This window comes from Alternaria hordeiaustralica (assembly GCF_023758085.1).
Source record: "Alternaria hordeiaustralica strain BMP 2776 chromosome Unknown scaffold_42, whole genome shotgun sequence".
Lineage (NCBI taxonomy): Eukaryota > Fungi > Ascomycota > Dothideomycetes > Pleosporales > Pleosporaceae > Alternaria > Alternaria hordeiaustralica.
In genome coordinates, this window is record NW_026056814.1 from 44,480 (window position 1) to 65,146 (window position 20,667).

Here is a 20,667-nt window from a genome sequence, read left to right on the forward strand (position 1 = left end):
GCCTACACGCTCATCTCCTTCAGATTCTCACTGACTTTGAATGGCGCCTCTGTCTTGCTTCTGATCTCATCCACGGTGACGCCCTTGGCATGCTCCTTCAGGGTCAAACCCTCGACACGATCGCAGTCGAATACTGCCAGGTCCGTGATGATGGTGCTCACGCACTTTTGTCCTGTGAGAGGGAATGTGCATTGGTTCAGGATCTTGGGGTTGCCCTTCTTGTCGACGTGTTCCATGGTGATGACGACTTTGGTTTGTGTGGGGTTCGCGACTAGGTCCATTGCGCCGCCGATGCCTTTGACCTTTCCGGGAAGCATGAAGTTTGCGAGGTCTAGGGATAGTTAGTGGGATGAAAGGTATGCATTGAACAGTATAGTACGAACCTCCGTATTGGTTCACTTGCATGGCACCTAGCATGGCGACGTCTATCCGACCTGATCGGATCATGCCGAAGGACTCGTGGCTGCCAAACGTTGATGCGCCCTTGATGAGAGTTACAGTCTCTTTTCCGGCGTTGATAAGGTCGGGGTCCTGAGCTCATTAGCCACACTGTGGGCATCCCTTTGTTATCGCATTCTTACCTCCTCGCCAGGCTTGGGATACCTTCCCATACCCAAGATTCCGTTCTCAGACTCCAAAACGATCTCAGTACCCTCGGGCAGGAAGGCAGGTGCTGCCAGCGGCATGCCGATACCGAGGTTGACATACATGCCGTCCTTTAGTTCTTGTGCCGCGCGCTTGATGATCCGCTCGCGCTTCTGTGATGATTCGGTCGAGCCTAGTAAGACCGTTAGCCACGGCATTCCCATGCTGTTGTCTTCTTGAACTCACCACCCTCCAGCAGTGCCTTCTTCTGCTCCTCTGGGCTCTTCCAGAAGACCTTCCGCTCGATCTCCTTGCCCACTGTGCTCTTAATCACCCTCTTTACGTATATGCCCTGGAGATGAATGTCTTCTGGTGCGATCTCTCCATCCTCAACGATCTCATCGGCCTCGACGATCGTCATCTTCGCGTTCTTGCCCATGGCTTCGTTGAAGTTGTTTTGTGCTTTGCGGAACTGGCAGTTGCCGAGACGATCGGCTTTGGCGACTTTGACGAAGGCGTAGTCACCGAAGATGGCTTCTTCCATGACGTAAGATTTGCCGTTGAACTCGCGGGTCTCTTTCGGAGGGGCCATCTTCGCGATGGTACCGTCGGTGTTGTATCGTACAGGGAGTTCGCCGGTTTGCACTGGATGGTGTTAGCTATGCCTTGTAATTGTCCAATCATGGTGAGATCCGCATACCTATTGTTCCATAAGCCGCTGGTGTGTAGAAAGCCGGTACACCCGCAGCACCAGCAGCGCACTTCTCTGCGATGGTACCCTGAGGGGTCAACTGCAGACTCAATTGTCCCTTCAGGTACATTTGCTCAAACACCTTGTTGTCTCCGATGTAACTCGCAATCATCGTGCCGATTTGCTTTGTCTCCAGAAGCTGTCCAAGCCCGACACCTGGCATACCGGCGTTGTTGCTGACCACTGTGAAGTTTGTAAGGTCGCTTCGGTCGCGCAGAGCGTTGATAAGGGTGTTCGGCACTCCTGAGAAGCCGAATCCACCGACCAGAACTGTGGAATCTGACTTCATGTCCTTGATAGCTTCTTGTGCGGAGGAGACGATCTTGTTGATGGCTGGGCGAGAGGCGCTGGCAGAGAAGAATCGCATGCCCGTCGCTGGGCCGCGGCGGCGCGCCGAGAAAAGGAGAGAACGTTGCATCGTGGGGTTCGTAGTCGTGAGTCGCAAAGTATCGAGGAAGTGAAGTCGGAACGATGGGTTTCGGATCGCTTGGCTCAGCTTGAGATGGCACAGAGGTTGTCGATGGCGTTGTCCAATTCCAAAGTGTAAGCTCAGCTCAATCGACACCAGATTGAAGCGTCAAACTCTCCACAAACCTCAGTGCACAAAGATCGCGTGTAGAATTGTGGTGTACAGCGGAGATGACGCTCCCCACACGAGCACCACGAGGGCATGCATGACAGCAAATAACCGATTGGGTCAGACCGATGCAAATGCCGTGCCGATGGCGGGTAAGAGCAAAGCTCCACAATCGGAGGTGGATGAGGACTTAGCCGGCCAAGATGCGGAGGTTGCGGCCAAAACGCACGTTCATTGGGCGAAGCCACACGCGGAAAAAGGCAACGTGGAAAACATTTCCAAGGCCGAGCCATGATAGCTGGCTCACGTGCTGACGCGCCAACGCGTGTGCGAAAGGATGATGGTCATTGACGAGATGCGGGCACATTTGGCACGTCTGTATTGAAGAGTTGGTAGATATGTATTACTATGGACGCTACATGACAAACCCATCAAGTCGTTTAGTACAGGTCGTGCACGATTTGCTTCACTGCAGCATATGTCAGCTAGAGGATTTCCGGAGAAAATGCGCGACAACTTACGGCTAGCGAAGTCCTTGTGGTCTTTGCTGTGTAGCGCACGCGATGCGATAGCTTCTTCTTCCGCATCGCCAGTAGGCACATTGTACTATTGGACGTTAGCAATGGCCTCCTCGGCATGCTTCAGCTACTTACAGCTGTCAATGTGGTCTTGTGTCCCAGTTCTTCGACCAGTCCAGCAATGGCGTCAGCAACGACGTGGGAATCCTTCTCGTCGCTGCCAGTACTTTGCTTCCCGATGTATGGGATGATCCTAGCGATTTGCTTCGCTTCCTCTGGGTTGCTCGCCTTGAAGTGTACCGTCGGTGCGAGACTGAGGCAGCTGGTGATACCATGCGGAATGCTGTATGTTGCACCAATCGCATGGCCGATGCTGTGACTGAGGCCGACTCCGCCAGTGTACAGGAAGGGGAAGAGTGACGAGTAACAAGCAACGAAAAGCTTGGTTCGCACTTCGGCGTCATTGGGGTTGGCCTTCGATTGTGGTAGGTATGTGAAGAGATCCTTGATAGCTTCCAAAGACATGCGTTTTGTCGGGATCTCGGCGGCGAGAGGGTGGTACATCAGCTCCACTGCGTGGTCCAGCGATCGAATCTGCCAGTGTGTCAGAGACTTCATCGCCTGGGGAGATGATGAACTTACTCCTGTGCTTGTCCAGAGGTTCAAGGGTGTGTATACAGCAAGTTCACCATCGTATACCACAGCTGAATTTGATTAGCCTGAGTCTCTCCGACCATCCGACATCGTGCTTACCCTTGGGTACAAGTTCTGGGTTGCTCACGGCGATCTTGTGCTTTTCTTCGGTGGTGAAGCCAGCGTTTTGCGTCGTCTCAGCTACACTCAGTGTTGTTGGTACAGCGATACTAGGAATCCACTTTCCGGTCTCCTCGTGAATATTGTATGCAATGGCTTTGGCTGAGTCAATGGGTGAGCCACCGCCTATCGATATGAGTACATCGCATCCGGACTTTGTCATCAGCGCGGTGGCTTCTTTGATATCTTGAATCGGTCTTGGACTTGTCAGCCTGCGCTTGTCATACTTCAACAGCTCTCCACATACGCGTGTTGTCCGATCTTGCTGAATGTACCACCATGCGCAGAACCAAGTGTCTTCTCAATGTTCTTGATCACGGGAGTCTTCTCGTATAAAGATCGTCCGGTGATGATGAAGGCCTTTGTAGCACCGAGCTCGGCAATGACATCTGAAAGCTGGCTGCTCGTTCCTGTGCGAACATGTAAGTTTTCTATTCGATTCGTAACCGCAGTCTGCCTACCATTTCCGTATATCATGAGCTTGACGGGCGATGCCCTGTACACTCCCTTGGTAGAGGAGTCAATGCTGCCATTCTGGTACTTGTTCGGGAGCGCCATCGTGTAATGTCTTGTTGAGATCAGTTTGCGCGTGAAAATGTTCAAAGTAAATGGTCGCGTCCGCATGCAAGCTAGATTCGGCAAGAATCATTGCGTTGTTGCCCGAGTCGGCATGGAGGGGTCTCGCGCTCCTGCCCCACACATACACGTCGCCCCGCCACAGCTCTCGCCGCAACCACGATGCGGCACTTTCTCGGCCCTGTGAGATCATACAATAGGCATTCCTGGACCAATGCGACGCGTAGATTATCAGTTGTTGTGCCAAAATGGCGTCCTTTAGCAAAGCCGCGCGCAATGTGCTGCAGAAAAGCCCCAACGATGTAGTTTTACTTTCTGCGGTCAGGTCGCCAATCAATCGTAGTTCCAAGGGCGGTTACAAAGATGCTCATCCAGAAGACATCCTGATGCCGGTGAGTCTCGGCAGGAGAACGCGCTGCACTGTTGCTGAATACAACAGATTATGAAAGCTGCAGTACAGCGAGCTGGCATCGAAAAAGTCGACGTCAACGATGTTATGATTGGGAATGTACTCGCCGAACTGGGCTTCGCGAAGACAGGGCGCATGGCGCTGAATCATGCCGGCTTTCCAAACTCCACGACCTTCCATACAGTCAATCGGCAATGCTCGAGCAGTCTACAAGCCATCACCCACATCTCACACTCGATCATGGTGGGTCAGATTGACGTGGGGCTGGCTGGCGGTGTAGAGAGCATGTCGAGAAACTACAGCTCGCGGGGCATCCCAGCCGATGTCTCACCCACGCTGCTTGGGTCGACCGTCAAAGATGCGCGCGACTGTCTTATGCCTATGGGAATCACGTCTGAGAACGTAGCGGAAAGATACAAGGTTGACAGGAAGTCGCAAGATGAATATGCGGTGCGAAGTCATGGGCGCGCAAGTCGCGCCCAAAAGGAAGGTCGCTTTGATTGGGAGATCGAGCCCGTAACGGTTCAGAGGATGGACGAGGCAACAGGCCAGCCTGCAGGGCACGAAGTCACCAAGGACGACGGCATTCGGCATGGGTTGACCTTTGAGAAAGTGTCGACGCTCAAGCCTGTGTTCGGCGAGAACGGCAAGAGTACCGCAGGCAACTCGTAAGTAGACATGACTCAAAGCCCTCGCAAAGCTGACCTTTCAGATCCCAAATATCGGATGGCGCATCCTCTACCATACTCGCCCGACGTTCGTGGGCTGAAGAACGTGGATTGAAGCCACTTGGCCGCTTCGTTGGCACCCAGGTCAAGGGTTGCGCCCCCGACGAGATGGGCATTAGCCCAATATACGCCATACCAGCACTTCTAAAGTGGACAGGTGTTGAGCTGAAGGACGTTGATATCATTGAGCTCAACGAGGCGTTTGCAAGCCAGACCATTGCGTGCATTCGGGAGCTGGGTCTCGATGAAGACAACGTCAATCCGAACGGAGGTGCGATAGCTCTTGGGCATCCCACCGGCGCGACCGGGGCACGGCAGACTGCCACATTGTTCGGCGAGCTGCTGCGTCAGGACAAAGAGATGGGTATCGTCAGCATGTGCGCGAGTACCGGCTTAGGCGTTGCTTCGTTGTTCGTTCGAGAGTCGTAGTTCCATAGAAATGCGATAGGTTGTGTTGATGCAAATCACGAAAGTGTCGCGCGCATCACGTGCACAAAGAGTCTAGCCACTTCCAATTGCTAGCGCGGAATGCAGAGGCTGGCCGCTTCCGAGCCTGGAGGCCGGCATTGTCTTCCCCACACGATCCATGGATGCTGGCTGCACCCGCGTCCCACACGTCCACCGCTTCAAGGCCACTATGCTTGCATAGTGCTGGAGCTCCTTTTGGAGCTTCACCTCCCCTTCGTAACTCATTGAGGTGCTGCACCCACTGCAACACACATCATGTTCCTGTTTCGACGCGTCCCACTGCGTGCCATCCCCCGGCAAACCACCCTTCGTCTCCAACGGCGATCTCTCGGCAGCGTGAGCGCTATCGACTCAGTAATCTTCCGTACGCTGTTTGGAACCGATGAGATCAGAAAGGTCTTCGACGACAAAGCGTATATCAATCGATGCGTTGATGCTGAGACTGCTTTGGCAAGAGCACAATCAAAATGCAATGTCATACCATCTCATATCGGAGAGATTGTGACGGCCAAAGCTCGCGAAGTCGAACTGGACTACGATAGGCTACGCAACGAAACTGAAATCGTCGGCTACCCCATCTTTCCTTTGGTGCGACAGCTCTCTGCATCGTGCGGTGAGGAGGCTGGGCGATACGTGCATTGGGGAGCAACAACACAGGACATTATGGATCTGGCAAGCATTCTGCAGATGAAGGAGGGCCTCGAAATCGTTGAGCGCACACTCCGCTCCGTCATCAAAAACCTCGAAGACCTGTCAAGAAAGCACCGGGATACACCCATGGCTGGTCGCACCCATCTTCAACATGCTCTTCCTATCACTTTTGGCCACAAGTGCGCTATTTGGCTATCTGGGTTCCAACGACATCTCGAGCGTCTTGAGCAGCTCAAACCTCGCGCCTTGATGGTACAGTTCGGAGGCGCCGCAGGTTCTTTGGCTTCACTAGGTTCGGGCGATGATGGCATTCGTGTTCGAAAGGAAATGGCAAGAGACCTGGGTCTGACAGATCCTCCGATCACCTGGCACGTCGCCCGAGATGGTGTTGCAGAGATCACCAACTATCTCGCGCTTGTTGGTGGTACCCTCGGCAAGCTTGCCCTAGACATTATCATCATGTCTTCCAATGAGCTCTCGGAAGTGTCAGAGCCCTTTGTACCACACCGCGGTGCTTCCTCAACTATGCCTCAGAAGCGAAATCCCATCTCGAGCGAGGTCATCTTAGCCGCATCGAAGGTCCTGCGATCGAATGCTGGCTTGGTGCTGGATGGCATGGTATCGGACTTCGAGCGTGCTTCCGGTCCATGGCATCTCGAATGGGTGGCCGTCCCGGAGAGCTTCGTTATGGCTGTTGGAGCGCTATACCAAGCTGACTTTGCGCTCTCTGGTCTGGTAGTCAATTCGAAGCAGATGCTCACGAACCTCTACTCCACTAGAGGTCTTATTGTCGCAGAAGCTGTCATGATGGGTCTTGCTCCGCACGTCGGTCGGTCAAAAGCTCACGACGTTGTCTACGAGGCATGCAAAGAAAGCATTGAGAACGACACCAGCTTGTTGGAAGCTCTACAGACACGACCCGAGATTACCGATAAGATCTCCGGCGAAGAGCTGAGCTCATTGTGCGATGCAAAGAACTATCTAGGCTCATGTGGACTCATGGTGGACGAGGTCTTAGCTGCATCCAAATAGATCACATCCATGTCATTCATCAGGGAACAACAATCGCCATGCGTAGATATGAGGGAGAACCACATTCTGACTGGTTCATCTGAGTCAGCACTATATTCTCGATTGGTGCTCTTCTCAGAAGCAATGAAGAACCCCGCAAGTGCGCCACGTCCACATTACCATAACCTCCATGTGGGAAAGGCTATCATACTTTCATCTGACGAGTTCCACTAACCCGGTCGCGGCCACTATGTGGGCCTCTCACAGCTCCCGTAGCCCAGTTACCGAAACGGAAACCCCGCTATTATCAGGGTCGGGCCCCGCCACCACATACGATGCGCAGGCCGGACCACCCAAGTGCGGCAGATGTCGGCCTAGCATTCCACGGCCATGGATACTCCAATATAAGGCTGAAATCTTTACATGGTAAGCTAGATCACTCCTACAATCATCGTCATACGCTAAACACCATGCAAGACTTCAAAGAACGCCAGCTCGTTACCGACCCCCAAAAGGCATTTCACTTCACCGATCTCCAAAGACTGAAGCCAACGCGTGCAAACGATCCTTACGACTACCAAGCAGGATGGGGAAACCGACATCAGTCTGAGGTCATTCCTGGCACTCTACCTGTCGCTCAGAACAACCCTCAAGAAGTCCGGTTTGGACTTTACACTGAAGGCATTACGTATTCAGCGTTCGCAGCTCCACGTGCACACAACTTCAGCACTTATATGTACCGGTGTCGACCAGCGGCTGCTCACAGTACGTATTGCGGCAAGTTCTCGCAGATATTGGCTAACATGTGACAGAGGGTTACGTTCCTATCGAGACAAAGTCCAACATCACAAACTGCTTCTTGTCCATCAATCCCAAGGTCGACACGCTTCCCGAGCAAGCAGAATGGCGTCCGTTCCCACTGCCAAAAGACGACGAGAAGATTGACTTCGCGGATGGCCTGCATACTCTCTGCGGTAGCGGAGACCCAAACATCAAGGAGGGTCTTGCGCTATACGTGTATATGATTAACTCTAGTATGGAGCAGCGAGCGTTCTGCAATACCGACGGTGACTTCCTCATCTGTGCCCAACAGGGTAATCTAGATATCAAGACAGAGATGGGCAAGATTTTCCTACAGCCCGGTGAGATCTGTGTCATCCAGCGCGGCATCCGCTTCTGCCTCAATCTAGCCCCAGGCACGCCAGTGGCGCGTGGCTACATCACCGAAGTCTGGGGTTCTATGTGGGAGCTTCCTGATCTCGGCCCACTAGGCGGCCACGGTCTTGCCAACCCTCGCGATTTCCTCTACCCGGTAGCTGCTATCGATGATGATTTGCACGTCGATTGGCAGATTGTCAACAAGACGAATGGTCAGCTCGTCGCGATCCAACAAGACCACAGCCCCTTCGACCTTGTCGCATGGCACGGCAACGTCGTACCTTACAAATACGATCTGACGAAGTTCTCGTCACAGAACAGTACATCTATCGACCACACTGATCCTTCGATCTTCACAGTGCTCACAGCCAAGTCCCGTGATCCCATGACACCACTCGCAGACTTCCTCTGGTTCGGTCCAAGATGGGACGTTGCAACCAACACTTTCCGGTTACCATACTTCCACCGCAATTCCGCGTCAGAGTTCCTTGCCTGTTTATACGGACAAGGTCTTGGACGAAGCGACGACTTCCAGCCCGGTGGTGGTAGCTTCGAGGGTGGCCACACGCCTCACGGTGGATTCCATGAGGGATACCAGCACGGCATGCGGATACACGAGAGCCAGCCCGAGAAGATACTGACTGGTAAGCTAACCGCATCGCCGAGTGGTCGAATACGTACTAACAGCCTCTTAGAACAATTGACCATCATGGTCGAATCGAGCCGTCTATTCCTCTTTACTGAGTACGCTCGTAAAGGCTGCGGAACAATCGAGACCCACGGTACCGATTACAAGGTCTGGGATGCTCTTCCGGACCGCTTCTCCGCCAACAAGAGAGCCCAGGAGTTGCTTGCCCGGATCAAAGACGACAAGATCGCTGAGAAGAAGAGGCTTGCACCATACTACTTTGGTGGCTTCTCACATGGCGCAAATACCAGCGATACGGATGGTGTCCACGCGGAGGAGCTCAAGCAATATTTGAGCCCCGAGTCAAAGACCAACGGGACGAACGGCGTCCACGCATGATTGGGTATCTATTTTCAGGGTCTTGAGAGTTTGTAGGCGTTTTAGCGATGTAATTTTGCTTTCTCCGATACTACATGTACACGATAATTTCAATTCGACACAATGAGCATCGCAGGCTTTGGCATAGCGAACTAGAAACGTCTGTGCATTCACACTCCATACCCTTTGCCGACCCCACAAGCGTCATGTGGGGCAGGAACTTCAAGAAGTTATGCTCGTGTTCTTTAACATGACGGTGTGTTGGCATGGCAGGTCTGGAGTAAGATCATGTCGTATTCTTTTGGAGCTGTCGCGAAAGCGGCTCAACGCGCGCACTTTCGACACGCGGTTAATCGTATCTCAGGTCGAACGTCGCAATCATGGAGGAGGAACATTGCGACTAAGAGCGATGTAGACAAGCAGATGGTTGAGAAACTACCTTTGGCTGGCATCAAAGTGCTAGATATGACGCGGGTGCTTGCAGGTGTATGTGAATGTTTTCCCGACAGAGGTTCATGGTCGCTAACATCAAGTAGCCATACTGTACACAGATTCTTGGAGATCTAGGGTAAGCAATGAATGGAAAATTGGACATTACGCATGTTGACGAGCGTTCAGAGCGGATGTCATCAAGATCGAGCACCCTACAAGAGGTGACGACACGAGATCCTGGGGTCCACCAGATGCGCCCTACACCGATGGCATCGAGCGCCAATTCCCTGGCGAAAGCGCATACTATCTTTCTGTAGGATTTGCCGCGCGACCATGTCGTTTACACTGCTAACATGATGCAGGTGAATCGCAACAAGAAGTCTGTTGGACTCGCTTTCAACAATCCCACTGGTATCTCCATCCTCCATAGACTAGCCCAAGAGTGCGATGTCCTCGTCGAAAACTACCTGCCCGGATCACTCGCCAAGTACCAACTCGACTACGCGACGCTTGCGAAGCTCAATCCCTCTCTGATATACGCGTCTGTCACCGGCTATGGGCAAACTGGGCCATACCGCGACCGCGCGGGTTACGACGTGATGGTTGAGGCCGAGATGGGCTTGATGCATATTACTGGTGAGCGCGATGGGCCCCCAGTCAAGGTCGGCGTAGCGGTGACGGATATCATGACCGGGATGTACACTGCGATCGGCATACAAGCAGCGTTGTATTCGCGGAAAGAGACCGGCTTAGGTCAGTGGATCGACGCAAGTTTGAGCGACGTGCAGGTCGCGGGGTTGGCAAACATCGCCAGCAGCGCGCTGGTGACAGGGAAGGGCGATAGCGGACGATGGGGAACTGCACACGGTGAGCGCATACATGAGCTATTCGCCAGAATGGCGATGCTGACTCCACCACAGCGACAGTAGTACCCTACAGAGCCTACAAGACAAAAGATACCAACATCGCAGTCGGCGGCTGCAACGACCGCCTATACGGCATCCTCTGCGACAAGCTACAACGTCCAGAATGGAAGACCGATCCCCGCTTCCTCACGAACGCGCTCCGCGTCAAGCACCGTACGGAGATCGACACGCTCGTAGAGGCCGAGCTCATGACCAAGACAACGCAGGAATGGTTGGAGATCTTCGAGGGAAGCGGCATGCCGTACGCGGCTGTCAACGACATCAAGGGCACGGTCGAGCACGAGCACGTTCTTGCGCGTAATATGATCGAAGAGGTTGAGCACCCTGCTGTAGGCAAGGTAAAGCTTGTCAATCATCCGGTCAAATATTCGAGAGCAGAGCCGCGGATCAGGAGTCCGCCGCCGTTGTTGGGTCAGCATACGGATGAGATATTGAGGGACGTACTGGGGTACGACGAGGCTGGGATCAGAGAGCTGAGAGAGAAGAAGGTAGTCGCATAGACAGTGGCGTAGTATTCGCGTACCCAGTATTCCAAATCCCCCATCGCGAAGACGCGTCCGAAAACAAACAACTAGAGTACCAAGCGCGAGCACACACGTCCTCACATGATTCAGACACTTCATCTCCGAGGTCCGATTTTTCCGACGCATTGGGACGCAACTGTCCGAGAGTCAGCCACCGAAATTTCCTGAGCCGCGTGTCGACGGTCAGCAAAGTGACGTTTCGCGTAGGCCCCACATCTCACCGGAACGCCGAGCCCCACATGCGCCATCAGTATGCACCCCACAACGTCCTTCACGCGACACGCTCTTGGCCATATCGCGGGTGTATTGTGCCCTGCATGTGCCATGTGGTCTTGATATTGCAAGAGCCGTTCGTGTGGAATGATGGAGGTAGTGGGGATGGGAGGCGTACTGGTAGTGTGGTGGATGGTGGAAGGGCTGCATGGCTGGTAACGGCATGCTGAACGCGTGAAAGTCCAGATTGTATTGAGTACGTGTTTTCAACATGGCGACCAAGAAGGTTCCCGTTGGCAATGGCAACGATGCAGTACCACTGCCTTTTCGCTACCAATTTGCTGCCGGAGCTGTAGCTGGGATATCGGAGATCTTGGTAATGTGAGATTGTCTTGGTATCGGAGGTCAGAAGAGAGTGCTAAGAATGTAGATAGGTACCCGCTTGACGTAGTCAAAACACGAATTCAACTTCAGCATGGCAAAGTCGTTGATGGTGAAGGGTACAGTGGCGTTCTGGACTGCTTCCGAAAGATCATTCGCAATGAAGGTGTATCAAGACTATATCGTGGCATCACTGCGCCTATACTGATGGAGGTTCCCAAGCGGTACGACCCGAGTTCATGTCTTCGTCGATTGCGACTGATTGAAAACAGTGCTATCAAGTTCTCGGCCAACGACTCCTTCACGCAGTTCTATCAACGCCTCTTCTCAGCCCCAAGCCTGACCCAACCGCTCGCAATCCTCACCGGCGCCAGCGCTGGCGCAACCGAGTCTCTTGTTGTCGTTCCCTTCGAGCTCCTCAAGATCCGACTTCAAGACAAGACATCCGCGTCACGCTACAATGGGCTGCTTGACTGTCTCGTCAAGGTAGTCCGCCAAGAAGGTCCATTGGCGTTGTACAACGGCTTTGAAGCCACATTATGGCGACATATCGTATGGAATGCCGGGTACTTTGGCTGCATCTTCCAGGTACGGGCTCAGCTGCCTGCCCCGGCAACCTCGAGCAATCCAAGAAGGCAGAAGATGGGGAACGACCTCATAGCAGGGTTCGTAGGCGGTGTTGTAGGGACGACGTTCAACACACCACTGGATGTTGTCAAGAGTCGTATACAGAGCGTTGCCAAGACGCCTGGTGTAAGACAAAAGTACGCTTGGGCGTGGCCGAGCCTGGGGGTTGTTGCGAGGGAAGAAGGGTTCAGGGCGTTGTACAAGGGCTATGTGGCGAAGATCTTAAGGTTTGGACCTGGTGGTGGCGTATTGTTGGTGGTGTATTCCGCAGTGTTGGACATGTTCGCCAAGGTGGCATAGACATCCTCGTGTTCTGGAAATGGAAGTATCGGTGCGAATGATCTCCGACTTTCCGTTCGGCTCAAGATGATGTGCTTCGCTTGCCTATTTTTGATATTGATATTGGAGATTTCAATACACCGCCGAAGGCAGAGAGTATCTACCATACCGCTAAACCCGGGTTGCGCGATAGCGATCTGTGAGGCGGACAGAATAGCGACGTCGTTTAATATTAAATTGTAAAGTATAACACATTTTAAGAATTATAAAGCTTGTCTATTACTATAACGTTAAAAATATATATTATTTAGCATATATGTTAGGGTACTGTTAGATATTAAAGTATAATAGCATATTAGGCAAATATTAATATTAGATAGCTATTAGGCACATATTAAATAATAAAACGCGTCTAACGCCTAACTTACTACGCAACATTAACTACTAATATAAAAATATAATAAGTAAGTCTTATAAATTAATAAGTGTATAGTATATATTATTCTATAATATATAGCTATTATCTATAAAGTGCACTAATAGTAATTAAGGTTATAATACTATTTTATTATTATAATAAGAGCTAACAGATTTTAAAGTCTAATTTAATTTATTACATTACGTGCGTATTCTAGATAGCTACTTCTAGGCTTATTCTACTTAGAGATCTAGCCTATCTATAGGCGCGTATACCTACTAGCTCTTTTTTACTCTTATAACTATAATAAGAATAGTAATACTTCTATTATACTACTTTCTTTATATTCTAAAAGTTATAAAAGGCTTTACCTACGCTACTCTAGCTTTAGACTACACCTACTACTATAAACTAGCGCGTTCTTATTATAATACTATCTAACCTTCTACATTGCGTTGCTTTTATAATATTATATAATAATACACTAGTACTACTACGTTATACTATATAATTCTAAGTCTAGATAATTTCTACTTAAAGACGCGTAAGCCTATATTTACTCTTCTATTATACGCAAAGTAATATTATAGTGTACTTAGTACTAAACGCGTTATTAGAATTACTAATTTTATAGTAAGATTATAGTTATATCTTTAGTCTCTATAAAGCTTATTATATATATATAAGTAAAGGTTATAGTAAAAAATTATAAGTAGTAAACTATATAAGAATAGTAACTTAGCGTTAATATTAAGTGTGCGCTTTACTTTGTCTCTATTATTAGAGCTAGAAAATATTATTATACTAACTAGAGATAGAGAGCTTAGTGTACTGTAGCGAATATAAAACTAGTTTATTTAAACGTATTCTTAGTATAATTAAGCTAGCGTGCTTAGAATATATTAGCGTTATATAGTAGATTAGTTAATTTAAGATAGACCTTCTAGACAAAAAGAGGTTAGAGTAGTATTTTATAGTACTAATATTAATATATACAAATCTAGTATAGAACTATTAAAGTCTTAGTTTAGTTAGCTATGTTTATTATTCTACTATCTTACCTCTACTTACCTTACTTACATCTAAATAGTTACTAATAGCTACTATAGTAGCTAATTATAATAATACTATGCTTTGCTAAAACGCGTATAGTTACTATAGTAAATATCTACTATAGTAGAGCTTTTAGATTACTTATTAGTATAGCTTACTATTACTATTACTATTATTATAACGCTTTTCTATCTCTTTTCTTACTATTCTTATAGCTATTAAAATATCTACACTATAGTTATACTCTATTAGCTAGAAATATTACTTACTATCTAATTATTAAGTAACTCTATATATATTACTATAGCGTCTATAAACTATACTTACTCTTACTTTTATTACGTCTAGGTAATAGCTAATAATATAAGTATAGACTCTAAAGCGCTGTAAATCTCTACTTACTACTTACTTACCTCTATCTCTTTTACTTCTATATCTACTTCTACTAATAATAATAATAATAATAATAATAATACGCTTAATTATTAGATGCTTAGAAAGGTTATAGCTATCTAAAAAAGAAGAAGTTACCTACTTCTAAGGTTAAAGAGAACTTAGAGAATAAGACTATTAAGACCTATAAGTTCTTGCTCTTAATAACACTACGTGTATATACTAATAATATTTAGCCTTAGTAGCCTAGCTAAGCACACGCTAATAGTTTATTATTAACTACTAAATATAAGTTATAACTATAGAGTAGTAGACGCTTAGAAATAATATTCTTATATTATAGTAACTATAGCGCTTAATTATTATCTATCTAATATATTATAGTTACTTTAGCAGCTAAGGCTACTACTAATAAGAAGTAGTATAATATTCTATTTACTATGCGTAGGTAAGTAATAGTAATAATTTAGTAAACCTCTCTAACCTTTTATAAAGCTATAATACTTTATAAGTAAAAGGCTAAAACTAATAAAAATAGTAATAATACTAAGATTACTTTTAAGAAGGCTATAACACTTTATAAGTAAAAGGCGCAGCTTATATAAGCTTAATTACCTAATTATTATATACCTATATAAGTTGTAATTACTTTAGCTAGAGCTACTACTAATAAGAAGTAGTACCTAGCTAGCGTAATAAGAAGTAGTATAATGTTCTGCTATATATAGATAAGTAATAGTAACAACTTAATAAACTTTACTAACTTTCTATAGCTTACTACTACTAAGAAAGTAGCTACTTCTTATAAGCGTAAAGCTAAGACTAATAAGAATAGTAATAACGCTAAGGTTACTTCTAAGAAGAGTCTCTCTTCTCTAGCTTTATTCTTAATTAACATACTTAGTAAACTACCTTAACCTTAATAAGCGTAGTTTACTACTAGCGCAGCTATAAAGTCTATTAGTCTACTAGCTAAGAAAGTAAAGGTTTAAGACATATAGATCTATTAACACTTTAATCTTACTTATTAAGTATAATTATTCTTCTCTTTTTTATTAGTATAATATCTAATAAATAAATTATACTAATATTCTTTAGTTAGATTAATATCTACTTAATTAATCTAAGCTATAATTACTACGCTAAATTACTATTTACTTTATTAATATTCTTATTACCCTCTATATAAATCTAAGCTACACCTATTACGCTATTATCTAATACTTTACTATATTATTATTACTCTTTATATAAGTCTAAGCTATACTTATTACGCTATTATTCTATTTTTTATTAACCTATTTATATATAAGTTGCCTTTAGTATAGAAGCTATTACTAGATATATAAACTAGGTTAGAGATGTATAATATAAGATTAAAGTCTTAGGTATAAGATATTATAGTTAGAAGTTATACATATTAATAATATTATAGTAGAAAAATACTTATAGAAAAAGAATATTATTATTAATAACCTTACTTAAAGTAAGAGTTAGACTCTAGCTAGAGATAAAGAGATATAGAGTGCTTAAAGTTAGCTAGTAGAGTCTAGACTAGCTTAGAAGAGGTTAGAAAAGGTTAGAATTTACTATAAGATTATAAGTTTATATTAGTAAGAATACTAGTAGATAATAAGGTATATTAAAAGAATCTATAAGAGAAGTATAAGAGTTAGTAATAAGTAAGTTTAAGAAGACTAAGAAAGAGAAGACATTCTAAGCTAAAGAAGGTTTAGCTAGACTTAGAGAAGAGTAGCTTAGTTAGCCTTCTACTTAGATATTAAAATATCTATCTATATATTCTAGTTTCTAGAGACTTAGCTATTTCTATATTTTTAATATTTTAGCTATTTAAATAGACGCTGCTAAGTTAGACTTAGCTATTTTAAGCTTTATTTTTATAGGTTTTAGCTTAATAGTAATAGTAAAGGTGTATATTTTAGTTAATTTAAGCTATAGAAAATACAACTAATAATAGGTATTAAGTTAGACTTAGTTATTTTAATACCTATTATACTAGTTAATACGCTTATAGGTAGTAGTAAAAGCGCCTATCTTAGATAATTTAGGCCTTAGTTTAGCGTGTTAATAGCTATTTTACTAGATAAAGATCTAGATTTTATTACACGTTAGCTTACTACGCGCCTATATTTTCTTACTAGATATAGAATATTTTGCTACTTAGCGTAATAATTAGAATTTAGTAGTAGCTACGCTAGGTCTTTTACTCTAGAAGTAGTAAATTAGAAGAGCTAGGTTAATTAATATCTTAGCTTTGCTAGCTATAAAGTGCGTATTAGATTAATAATTAGGTATTAGCGTTACTATATTAAAAGATAGTAGATACATCTATAAGAAAAGAATAGAATAAACTTAAGTATCTAGAATATCTTTATTAGAGTGTACCTTTCTTAGCTATAAGGCATAGAGCGTAAGGTAGAATAGATAATAGAATTAGTATAAAGAAAAGAGTAGTAATAGATAGAATAGTATAATAGCACTAAATTATATGCTAGAGATCTAATATATTTAGATATATCTTCTAGTATTATAAGAATATAAATATACTAGAGAAACAAGGTTTTAGTCTTACCTATATAAAGTATAATACCTTATATTATATTACGTATACAAAAGATTGCGTAGCTATAAGTAGAGCGCGCGTTCTAACTACTACGCCTACTTTTCTTACTCTAAGTTAAGATAATATACCTAAAAGTTAACTAATATACTTTAATTATTAATTATTACTTTTGCGTGTAATTCTAGAGATGTAATAATTATTAGCTTATATTCTTATATCTTCTACTATAGCGCTAGTAGCGTAGCTCTTTCTTTAGCTATATATTATAGAGTTTACGCCTATAAAGCTCTAAATATTATAATAATACTATTATAATCTTAGAGATATTACGCTAATTGCGCTATAGTTTAACAAGTAATAATATAATATATTATAAGGTATTACGTATTTACTACTATAAGCTAAAAGCTATTTTATAATATTAGCCTTAGTAATAGTTTAGTTAGTCTCTAGTATTACTACTAAACCTCTATTATCTATAGTAGATTTTTAAAAATTAAAGGCTATAACTTTACATCTCTATTATAAAGACATACTATACTAGTTATATTAAAACTACTTTAGTGCCTAAGGCGTAACTATTACTAATAGTAGTTTCTTAAAGCTGTTATCTAGAGTAGAGAATAAGCACTTATTATTAAGCCTTTATTCTTAACTAAAAAAAGTCTTACTACCTAGGTCTATAGCTTATATATAGAAGAGTAAGATATTATAATAGATAATATAGCTTATATTAGCAGGCGCTGTAGAAGTAATTAGCTTAGTGTAGAAGGTTCTAGAAGAAGAGAACAAAGTTAAGAAAGAAAGATATATATTATATTAAGACTTAAGCTCTTGTATACTAGACTATTAAGTAGTATCTATACTTAGGTAATATTTAAGAGATACTATATATAGTAGATATCTTAATTAATTAACTAAAAGCTGTCTAGCTTAATTATAGGCGTTACCTAGATTAGAAGAGTATTAATACTTAGAAGACTAATAATTAGATAGTTTCTAGAGAGAGTAAAGGTTAGAGTAAATAAAATCTTATTACTATTAACGCTTAGACTCTAGAAGTTATTAATAATACCTTATTACGCAAAGTTGCCTTCTATAACGTTAAGAACTATAAATATCTAGCGCACGCCTTCTCTAAGATATATAAATATTCTAGTAACTTAACTAATTATGTCTCTTTAAACCTAGATAAACCTAGATATTATAGTAGTAACTATATAAAGGCGCTTTCTAAAGTAATATTAGTTTATATCTATACTATTATAACTCTAACTTATAAGTTATTAAACTTTAAGCGCTAAGCCTAGTAAAGTAGACTATAATTAAAAGTGTATACGTTTAGTTTATTATAGTTAATTTAATAAGCGTTTTATAATAGTTAGATAAATAGATATTTTAGTAGCAGCTTATAGAGAGTGTAGACTAAGAGAATAGAGTTAGCTAGTATATAAAGAGACTTTAGCATAATTTATAACTAAATAGTAGAAGTATTATAAGCTTTATCTCTTTATATATATTAACTATCTATATTACTATTCTCTTGCGCGCAATTAAGCTAAGTACTAGAAGTAGTTAGATAGTAGAGAAGTAATAGGTAATGCGCGTTAATATTACTTAAATAACTAGCTAGTTTAGAGTAGCTTATATTATATGCGCTGCTTAACACTAGATAGATAGTCTATCTACGCTACTTCTATTTAAGAAGCGTAACTATAGTATTATAATAATTTATCTTAGTAATTTTGTCTTTAAAAATTCTATTATAGAATATTAGCTATTATTTTTATAAAAGTTATAGTTATAACTATAGCGTAAATAATATAGCTAACAGCTACTAAGAATAGATAAAAGAGATAAGGTAGTAACTAAGAAAATACTTACTTATACTTATTCTCTCTACTCTATATTATTACGTTTCTTACTAAGCTAAACTCTTTAACTATAGACATAACGTATAGAATTATATAGATATTTAGTATAAACTTCTTTCTCTTAAGAGTATTAAGTTACTTTTTCTTCTAGCTAGACTTTATACTCTTTTTTCTTTAGAAAGTGTTACCTACTATAGTAGTGTATATCTCTTCTTTATCTCTAAACAAAGCATTATCTAAATTAATATCTCTATTACTAGTTACTATGTTAGAGTTATTATATTTATCTACGTATTAAGCTTTCTAGATTAGAGTTTACTTATATAAGCTATAGCAAGTTAGATTTAAAGAACTAAGAGATATAATAGTTAGTCTAGTAGCAGAAGTTATACTAGATATAGAGTAAATAGTCTTACTAGAAGTAAGAAACGTAATATTAATAAGGTTCTATATTCTCTGCTAGCTTTTAATAACTAGAGATAGTAGTTCTACTTAGTCTTTCTTTCTTATATATAGCTCTATAATAACTATATTTATTTATATAATAGTTATATAGTAGTAGATAATAAAATTAATACTAGTGTAAGAAGAAGTGTTCTTAGTGTACTTAAGAACCTACTTAATAGTAGCTAGAACCTTAGAGTAGAGATAAATATTCTTAAGCTATTACTATAGTGTAACTAGAGTAATTATACTAGCTCTACTAAACTCTTATATTAAAAAAGAGCTAATATACTAATAGATATTCTAGATATAAGTCTATATTAGAGGTAGAGTTGTAGCAGTAAACTGCGTAGCAAACGTCTTATAGAAAATAGGTTTTAATAAGTCTATAAAGAGAATATTAAGAACCTAGTAAGCTATCTCTTTAAATTTACTATAGGCTATATTACTAGAGAATATAATAGGTATACACAGCGCTTTATAAATATAAGATAATAAAAAAAGCTTATTATTAAGACTAAGCAATTAGAAAGTATTATTATAGTTTTTCTATAATATCTTCTCTACCTTATTACAAACGCGCTATGTCTTATAGTAGTAATAACTATATATAATAATATTATAGTTAATATTAATATCTTAGTTAGTCTTAGAGAAGATAAGACATAACTAGTAGTAGTACTCTATCTTCTAGTTCTTGCAGCTTACATTTGCCTACTATTATAGTATATTACTAATGTAAGTAACGTAGAGAGCGTATATTATAACTATTAACCTATTATTAAGTTTTATCTTAATACTAGTCTCTAGTTCTCTTAGATATATTATTAAATTAACTACGTTTTTCTACTTTATAGCAAAAGAGGCTAATAAGATAGAAAATATATTAATTTAATATTTATAGTTAAGCTTATTTATAAAAGTAAATTACGCGTAGATTCTAGATATTAGATAATATATATTCTAGTATAAACTAAATGCGTTAATAAATAAGGTGTATAGAAGAGACTATACTATTTTAGCTATAGTGTTAAGGTTTCTAGTAATTATATATTAGCTATATATCTTTAGTTCTAACTTTCTATAGAGTAGGTAAGTAAGTGCTAGAGATTAAATAGATATAAAGTTATATAAAATAATATATTAAATAATATAGCGCGTTAAGTAGAGAGAAGAATTACTAGGTATTAGAGTTGTATAGTAGTAGTTAAGATGCACAAGTAGCTTAGTACAGATAAGAGCTAATTATAGTATCTATATATTAGACT

At 42.5% G+C, this 20,667-nt stretch overlaps 6 protein-coding genes across 6 annotated transcripts; 5 read left to right on the forward strand and 1 right to left on the reverse strand.

The window, feature by feature from the left end:
• Window positions 1-2: 2 nt before the first annotated feature.
• Window positions 3-3,802, reverse strand: J4E84_010510 (uncharacterized protein; the record flags this gene model as incomplete). Its single annotated transcript, XM_049393065.1, has 11 exons — window positions 3-331; window positions 384-531; window positions 582-778; window positions 832-1,230; window positions 1,286-1,822; window positions 2,435-2,519; window positions 2,567-3,025; window positions 3,074-3,135; window positions 3,185-3,441; window positions 3,492-3,654; window positions 3,706-3,802. 11 exons carry the CDS (start codon window positions 3,800-3,802, stop codon window positions 3-5), a joined length of 2,733 nt encoding a protein of 910 aa, XP_049239195.1.
• Window positions 3,803-4,068: 266 nt separating this feature from the next.
• J4E84_010511 (uncharacterized protein) lies at window positions 4,069-5,386 on the forward strand (the record flags this gene model as incomplete). Its single annotated transcript, XM_049393066.1, has 3 exons — window positions 4,069-4,212; window positions 4,260-4,897; window positions 4,942-5,386. 3 exons carry the CDS (start codon window positions 4,069-4,071, stop codon window positions 5,384-5,386), a joined length of 1,227 nt encoding a protein of 408 aa, XP_049239196.1.
• Window positions 5,387-5,680: 294 nt separating this feature from the next.
• Window positions 5,681-7,108, forward strand: J4E84_010512 (uncharacterized protein; the record flags this gene model as incomplete). The annotated part of the gene is made up of 1 exon (XM_049393067.1): window positions 5,681-7,108. One exon carries the CDS (start codon window positions 5,681-5,683, stop codon window positions 7,106-7,108), a length of 1,428 nt encoding a protein of 475 aa, XP_049239197.1.
• Window positions 7,109-7,557: 449 nt separating this feature from the next.
• J4E84_010513 (uncharacterized protein) lies at window positions 7,558-9,272 on the forward strand (the record flags this gene model as incomplete). Its single annotated transcript, XM_049393068.1, has 3 exons — window positions 7,558-7,852; window positions 7,900-8,889; window positions 8,941-9,272. 3 exons carry the CDS (start codon window positions 7,558-7,560, stop codon window positions 9,270-9,272), a joined length of 1,617 nt encoding a protein of 538 aa, XP_049239198.1.
• A 444-nt stretch (window positions 9,273-9,716) lies between these two features.
• J4E84_010514 (uncharacterized protein) lies at window positions 9,717-11,109 on the forward strand (the record flags this gene model as incomplete). The annotated part of the gene is made up of 3 exons (XM_049393069.1): window positions 9,717-9,725; window positions 10,046-10,550; window positions 10,604-11,109. The coding sequence occupies 3 exons, from the start codon at window positions 9,717-9,719 to the stop codon at window positions 11,107-11,109; spliced, it is 1,020 nt and encodes a 339-aa protein (XP_049239199.1).
• A 508-nt stretch (window positions 11,110-11,617) lies between these two features.
• J4E84_010515 (uncharacterized protein) lies at window positions 11,618-12,654 on the forward strand (the record flags this gene model as incomplete). Its single annotated transcript, XM_049393070.1, has 3 exons — window positions 11,618-11,727; window positions 11,781-11,951; window positions 12,000-12,654. The coding sequence occupies 3 exons, from the start codon at window positions 11,618-11,620 to the stop codon at window positions 12,652-12,654; spliced, it is 936 nt and encodes a 311-aa protein (XP_049239200.1).
• Between the last annotated feature and the right edge of the window lie 8,013 nt (window positions 12,655-20,667).